General features: G+C 41.3%; 1 protein-coding gene across 1 annotated transcript in view; it reads left to right on the plus strand.

Annotated features, from left to right (window-relative positions):
• The first annotated feature begins 3,072 nt into the window (after positions 1-3,072).
• Positions 3,073-8,583, plus strand: part of LOC108745732 — an 18,161-nt gene continuing 12,650 nt past the window's right edge. Inside the window, exon 1 of the mRNA XM_018482054.1 lies at positions 3,073-4,517. Within this exon, the coding sequence (XP_018337556.1) occupies positions 3,445-4,517 (1,073 nt within the window). The 5' untranslated portion in view covers positions 3,073-3,444. The remainder of the gene's footprint in view (positions 4,518-8,583) is intronic.

Genomic DNA, 8,583 nt, shown 5'->3' on the forward strand with positions numbered 1-8,583 from the left:
TGTGTTTCCTTGACACTCGCGTTTCGGAAAACAATTGTTCCGTTCTCCAGGTATTTCGGAGTTATTCGCGTGACATAGGAAACGCTAAAATTTTCGCATTTTTTATGCGAGCAGGATGGAAATGGAAACCCACACCATAAACATGTTTTTGCGACATGTAAGCATTGCGGTGCCAAGTTACAATCGAGTTCATCGATCCGGAATGACAGTCTCTTCACGACTCTCAGCAATAACATATTCAATAAAGTATACATACATACCTTCCATTTAATCGTTGCGTCGCATGAAATGGACATGACAATGAAGTTTATTCTTTTTTTTTCAGATTAATATTGATTTAATACGTATTGATGCGCGAAGAGAAAGTTACAATCATTACTTTAATGACGATTGAAATTAAAATGTCAACAATGTAAAAGAGCCTTAATTGAGCCGAACGTCAGTTTGAAAGATAAATCATTTACTGTGAAATTATCGTCAAAATTATCATATTTCATCGCCGTAACCTTCGGTGTACATTAGTTTAAGAATTCTTTCCGCAATGGTGATATTCTAATTAATAGATAATTACCTCACCACAAATACACGGGAGAATTTCTAATTGTAATTACATTCTGGATGACTCTATGCCGTTAGGTGAGCGCAGAGACGAGTTCGCGTGACCCGCTCGTGCCGAGTGAGAGGAAATGTACGAACAACGTGCTCCTCCCTCTCCCTCCGAGAGAGGCTGCGTACGCGCAGAAAGTCGTAGAAAGTGATAATAACACGAGTGTGCAGGGTAAATCGAGGTACACGACCCGATTGTCCCGCGTGAAGAATCGACGTCGCCGAGATCAAGCAAAAGTTTTCTCTCGCAATTTGTTTATCACGCGCGTTTGCGGACGATTTGTCTTTGGATTCTTCACGACCAGATATTACGCGCCTCTCGATATTACTCGCCACACGCCGGTTCTCGCGATGCGACTTTTCCGCAAGTGCTCGCCGTGTGCTCGCTGCTAAAGGTCATCGTCTGCCCGCTAAGTGTTACACGTTCTACCACCACGATCTTTCTAATTACGCCGCCGCGTCCTCGCCGTTCGAGCTCCCAATCCTCGACTTACGAACTTACGCCGTTGCACCGAGCACAATTTTGCTTGAGATCTGTACGGAACATTGAAAATTTCACACGGTTACTCTTTTCAACAATAGAACGGACCTCGCGGATTACACTCCAATCGCAAATCCGAGCGTGTAAAAAGTGACTTCAATATACGTGCTATATTTCTGTGTAAGAATATGTAATCCATATTTCTATGTGCAATACAATATTTATAGATAACTAATTGTAAAATAGTCTGAAGGAATCATCGATGTAATAGCGCATCCGAACAATGAATTTTCCGACGATATACAAAGATATACGGGGTGTATCTGAAATAACGCTCATACTGAGCTATTCCTAGTGAAAGAACTGAGTCGAAAAATCCTGTACCATTTTGCAATTTTCGTAATAATTAACGAGATATTAATTTCGAAAGAAATTGCCGAATAAACGAACAAAATCGATGTGTAAGACAATTTTAAGATATTCCTTCCGTGTTTCTCTGTGAAATAGATTTTGAAGATGTTCCTTACGGAGTTCTTAAGATATCTTAAAGTTGTGTAAATATGTACGTTGATTTTAGACGTTTTGCTCATTAGTCATTTAACTGAAAAAAAATGTTGCGAAAATTGCAAAATGGTAGAGGACTTTTCCACTCAATTTTCTATTGGGAATAGCACTGTATGATTAGCGGGCATTATTTCAGACACAACCTGCATATATGTATATGCAAAGAAAATTGCTCTAAATCAAGGAAATTACATTTTCAAAAGATCCACTCACGGCTCGCTCGAAATCGTGAACAAGTTGGAATTAGAAAACAAACCAAGAAACGCTTGCAAAAACCACGACTATAATTTCAATTCCTTTTCACGTTACATTCTGCGTTAGTAGCGACGGTAGTCGCGCTTTAAAGCGCTCCGTCACGATCCGCAACTGGCGTGCAGTCCGTTAAAACAAAGCTATTCTCCTCTCGTTTGTATTCGAGAGATGTGCCACCTACTTTACTCCCTGCTGTAATATATAACAATCCGTTTACAATTTCCATTCAATTGATGCTTTTCAAGCTAACAATGTTGAGCAGTACTTATACATACTTTCTTATCCAAAGCTGCGTGAATTTCTTTTAATTCCATCCTTTCTGAAAAAGAATTCACCGCGTATGATCGATCGTATATTTTGGCCTTGCGCGAAGGCCTCGCAGACTACCGAAGGAAGGAAGAGAGATGTCCGTTTTCTTCGTTGTTGGCCAGGGTATAGATTATACCCCGTATCTATCCTTCTTTTTACGGCCCGACTATTCCGACCGACAGCGGAGAGTGAACGCGGTCAGTCCATTAATTATTTTCTCCGACCTGTTGCAGAGGCACCGCCGGCACCATCTCGGAAGCCATGCCGGCTGACGAGTTCGTGCGTATCCAACGAGAAGACGGTGGTAGAAAATCGAGCTTGCAGCCGCCTTAACGCACTGATCGACTGATTGCGTCGCCGTTGATAAAGAGAGAGAGAGAGAGAGAGAGAAAGACGAAGGCCTTCCGCGGATCGACCTGATCATGCCCTTAGCGAACTCGCTCCACTGCCCGTTGTCGTCGTACAGTTCCACGCTGTGAGCCCGATATGTGAGAGTCGCCGCCGCCGCCGCCGCCGCCACCGCCGTCTGGGATGGATGCCATCGCCATGGTGGAGCAACTGGTGTGCAGCAATTCGCTGAGTCCGGGAACGTTCGAACGAGCCTCAAGTTCATGCATATTTCTCCCATCTTTAAGGAACTAATTGCATTCGGGACGAAACGAAAGGTAGCACCAGCTTAAAAACGACAGCTAACTAACGAATGACCTGCCTTCACGTACATTTCAAATCAAAAAGGCCCGAATTTAAAGAGCGATTTATTTTACTGCGAGTTTGACGAGAGCAAGAATGATATTAGAAATTGACATCGATGAATTGCACATTGATTCACAGTAGAAACTCAGTGTAGTAGCTTCGAAGTTTAGAAATTTAATCATTTATACGAAACATTCGCGTAGTGTGAGGAGAGAAGTGATCACGTTCATCACGGATAATCTAAACTGAAGGGAATTGAATCGAACGTGTTATGTGTTTATGTGATTTGGGAGCACTCTCTTGATAGACAATTTAGTTCCGTCGTGGGACATTCGATCGTGGTGAAAGAAAAGAAGTGGCATCCTGTAATATTTGACGAATTTAGCATGAAGAAGACGAAGGTTAACATCCACGTGCTGTGACGCGGTGGATTTGGTGCAATTCGGTATACCGTCACGAGATCGCCATGTAAGGATTATCGCGTCGGGAGAAAAGAGAGAAGAAGCCTCACTCCGCGTGACACACCAGTGTGTCGAGTAATGCTGAAACACATCCTGACGGGGCAGCCGTCGTCAACGGGCTCCAGGCATCATCACAATGATTATCAGACGAGCTCGGGCTCGTTGCACGGCGGGCACCACCATCACCACTCGCACAACAGCTCGCTGCACCAGGATCAGCAGCAGCAGCAGCAGCAGCCGCAGCCGCAGCCGCAGCCGCAGCAACAGCCGCAGCAGCAACAGCATCTCCATCATCATCACTACACCGGAAGCACCGGGACACGCGGCGGTGTCGCCGGGCATCGCGGTAACAATAGCGGGGTCGACGTGTACGATTCCGTGACGAGACCAACGGCGACGGCGGTGCCGAACGCCCATCAATCGGCGACGACTCCTTCGTCGACTCCGCATCGGCATCCGCTGAACCATTCTCAGCTGAGCGTGAACAATTTGTCGCAACGCCTGAACCATTCGCACGCGCTTAACGTATCAACACTGTCAACCTCTAAGCATTCGGTTAACAGCGTTAGTCCGGTCGGCGGCGTCCACGGCAATGGTGCTGGCGGTAACAACAATAATAACCATAACGTATCAGCGAGTCAGTTGGGCCACACCGTAATCTCGCAGACGAATGTCGCGCATCAGGACAGGCCGAAGGCGAACGGCGGCTTCGATATATCCAGGCTGTCGCGATTGCCGAGTCAGACTACACCGTCACCCGCGCCTGCCGCATCTGCGCTTCCTGCCGCAGCCAGCCAGGTAGCTGGTGGGCCGACGGTGATACCCCTCAATGCCTCCTGGTCTTCGTCCCTGTCCAGGAATCTCCATCGGAGTGACGCGGCTGGCGTGAAGGAGATGCTAACGAGCCTCGGACTGCTCTGTCTGGTGTCCCTACTTTTAGCACTCCTCTCGGTCATCTTCCTACTGAAGATCTCGCCGCTCACTGTCACGTCCAACAGCCTTATCAGCCCGGAGGAATTCGTGATCGTCTACGAGGTCACCCTGGCGTTATGCGCTCTCGCCCTGTCCCTCAATCTCTGCTGCCTGCTGGTCTGCGCCATACAGTTCCTTTTCGCGGTGAAGCTCGTCAAGACCTCGTATCAGGGTCACCGGTGAGTGAGATCAAAGTCACTTTTTTCTTTCTTTCTTTCGACGTTCGCGTTCTCGAAATAGTTCCAATTAGGATTGGAGAATGATCGCTCTCTTTTTCTAGTACTCTGTTATTATTTTCATCTGATACCCCGACGTTGAACGTGACGTAATAAAGAGGCTTTTAATAAGGCTTCGGAAGGAAAGAATTCTGGCTGTTAACGGGGGTTTATCGCGAGATCAATGAATTTGATGACTAATGAACGACATGAAAAGGACCGATACGAGGCCAATGCGCCAGTCTCGACACGTTGGAATTCAGTTTAATTATTTTTAAGCTCTAATGGGAACCGCGTGACTCCACCGCGGGCAAGCCGAGATCCTTAATTAATTAACGTAGTAAGAGAAGGTGATATTCTCTGCGCGTTCAACGGCGACCGACTGATTCGGAACGATCGGCGCGCAATAACATCCCATCGTCTCTGTCGTGACCTCTGGACCCAGTACGACGTTACGAAACCGTTTAAAGACCGACTCGCACTTGTGCCATATAATCCGATGTTTTGTTTGCCAATTGCAAGATCAAGGTCTTTCTATCTATATATTTGCTGCTATATATTTTAACTGTTTACTAATATTATCATTTATATTACGTGAGATATTACACAATAGTAATATATAATTGATGGTGTAGAAATTCTCAAATTTGACCATTTAATAATCTTTGTGCAACAATTGATTTAGAAAAAAACTGATCTTGAGAAAAAAAAATTAAAGATTATTATAAATATGTCGGGCTTTTTTTTTTTTTTTTTTTAATTAAAGATCGATGTCAGATCTGTGCAGTATACGATGCGTGAAAGGATTTACTGTTAGTTTTGGAATATGATGATCGCTACGATCGGTGTGTTTCGGCCTTAACACGTGTCTGTTATGTCTGTTGAGGTTTTTATCGGTGTCTTTACGTGCCGGCATCGGAACGTCGTGTCGCCGTCGAGGAAAATTTCGGTCCTTTATACGCTGGTAAAAGGGTACGCATCCTACCTCCTTCGTAATCCTGCTTAAAACGCATAATAAACGGTTTGTGGTTTCGACTCGGCACACTGCAAATAGCGCCGATATCTTAGCTAATAACCGCAATGCGCAAAAAAAGGAAGAGTCTTTTTACCGAAGAGTATTGCTGCTGTTGCTGTTACTCGAATATTATTTTTGATATCCGTGCAAAATTATGCAAACCGCGCAATTTCGTACGAATCGCAGAATGCGACGCGATCGTGCGTTTTATTTTCCTTCCTTTTTTTTTCTATATTGCGATTGCTAAAATTGTTTTTATCGGTAATTTTATTTGCATTTGAGAGATTAGGATTACAAATATCTAAAAATAAAGTATACAGAAAGCTGACTACTAAATTAGCTAGAATTTATTCAGCTACTTTTGATTTGAAGATTCAAACGCTTGAATTGAACGGAAAGAAGTGAAAGAAATTTTTGCAGGTTCAATTATTAAACAAATTTTAGTGTTCAATCTTAAGATTTCTTCAAGATATATATGGATTTTTAAAACGTTGAATATTAAAATTTATTCAATAATCAAATCTGCAAAGATTTCTTGGCGTCCTTTGCACTTTATACTGTTAAACGTTTCAATCTTTAAATCGGTTCTAATTAATTTAATAATCGCCTTCCTATTTTACGTAGTGTTAATTAAACAAGAGAATAGCCGATCAGGTATGCAAAAAAATTCGATTCCTGTAACATCCTGCGAACTTCGCACGATGTAATAGCGACTGATAATCGCAGAGGAAGCGATAGGACTTATATGTAATAGGACTTATATGTAATATCTATAATACAAGGATACCACAGTCGAGTTCCTTATCCCAAAGAGAACTCTTCCCGCGGGATCAAGGGAAGCGATTTACGGGAATCGAGGCCGTTCGCGATGGTGTTTTCAAGTTCCTTCTCATACGATCTCACATCACCGACATCGACGATCAAGATCGTCCTTTACGCGTTGGAATGGAATGGGGTTCCCACTCATCCATGCGTGCCCCATCCGTGTACGCACTCGAATATACTCGTATGTGTATACAGGTGGATCTCGTATCCAACGCGCAAGGATCGGCGGCGCCCTCGACAAGATATATCAGTGTCTTAACCGTGCGAGCGTTTCTTCTCACGGAGAGAGGCGCAAAAATTCACCTTCGTGTTCGCGCGTGTGTGCGTGCGTGTGCGCAGTATGCTCGCACGAGATTGCACGCGAGAAGAATCGGAGCGAAACGCAAACGCAGTAGATCGTAATGTCGCATCGCCACCCCGAAATTATCCTCGTTAAAGAAACGTGTTGATGCGATCGCTCTCGAAGCGATCTCACCTGAAGCGTGACTTCTTTTCCTGGGTACGTAGGAACACGTAGGACATGAGCACCTATGTTGATTGCTGTCACAACAACACTTACTTCGTAGACGAGGATGTAAAAATATGATATATAGAGTAGGAATATCTCAACAGAAGAGAATACACGTTTTTTTTTTTTTTTTTTTTAATGTAAAAACATTTTTAACATTTTTTTTTTTTTTGCCGAAAATTGATACTGAACGTTTAAAAGTGTGGCTTATTTCATTGATGCTTGTGACACATTTTTATGTTACTTGGTGTATTTGCTTTATACTTTGTATTCATGTTGTGCGTACGTCTTATCGCGGTATATTTGAAAGAAAATATTTCATTTTAGAAATTATTCCACAATTCAAATCTTACTCTGATGATCTCTCGATTCGTTTGATTTTATTTGTTTTTTTTTTTTTTTGTTGATCTGTTAATTGGCAAAAACGTTTGCACGGGATGAACTATCAAAAATATTGTAATGAACGCGTACGCAGTAATGGAATGCGTAAGAATTCATTTCACCGCAGCGGAAAAAGATGAGGAAATCCCGAGTTGGTAAAGTCGTAGAGCAGGTAGATGGCCGTTAATGACCGCCTTGAGAATGAATAAGGAATACAAAAAGAATGCAGGAACGCACAGGATGACTTCCTCTTGTTTTTCTTGCGGTTTCTACTTACAGTATTGCGCTTTTCATTGTTAGAAATGTCCAAGTAGACTGGCACGAAACGTTTAAGCGCTCTTGACTCGCCTTTTATTTATATACGTATGGATATAAAGATTATTTTAGACATTTTCTTTGTTATTTATTATAATTTAATTTAATTTATTAAAATTTATTATAATTACAACTGCGTGTAACAATATTGTTATATAAATGCATTTGCATGATGCATCTTTGCTACAGAAGACCGGATATGTTTCCTCGTCTAGTTGTCTCAAGTATTTTATTAAAACATGGCGGATACTCCCTTTTTCTTTTACCATCGTCGATCTCGGCTCTTCTACTTTCCAATTTCTTACAAAGTTTCACTTTTTGAAATATATCTGAAGTATAGGGAAAGATGGTATGCTTCAAAGGTCTTATAAAACCTAAGAATTTCAAAGGAAATCTCAGTTAAGACGGAAATTCTTCGGATAACTATGACCGAACGGTTGGGATCTTCTCCGAAAATATTTACGCACTAACTTAGAGACATAAATAGTTTGTTCCGGGAAGACAAAACCTGTTTTTAATTGAATTTCTTCATCAACAACGTTTAAAATCTTTATTAACTTTTGAGATTATAATTTCTTTGTTGACTTTCTTAATCTAAGAAAATGTTTTTCATCAATTTTTTCCAATATAGGAATACGTATGTCTAATGTAAATAATTATAAAAATTTTTTTAATATACGTATTTTTTTTTAAATATTTATAAAATATGAACATAATAAATATTAATAAATAATAGTCTTCATAAAATACTGATAAATTACAGAATACATCAAAATATTAGAAAGTTACTTTGTTTTTAACTATGTAATTGATTTAAATTTTCTTCATGTGAAATAAAAAAAATGTGAAATATAAAATAGTAAAATCTTTCGAGATTTGAAGAATTTTTTTAATCGAGTGAGTCGATATATGCAAATTACAAAATATATAGGAGAAATATTTTTTTATCATTACCTTGTTATATATATATATAATATTAAAAGTTC

Source organism: Trachymyrmex septentrionalis, unplaced genomic scaffold (genome assembly GCF_001594115.1).
Source record: "Trachymyrmex septentrionalis isolate Tsep2-gDNA-1 unplaced genomic scaffold, Tsep1.0 scaffold148, whole genome shotgun sequence".
Lineage (NCBI taxonomy): Eukaryota > Metazoa > Arthropoda > Insecta > Hymenoptera > Formicidae > Trachymyrmex > Trachymyrmex septentrionalis.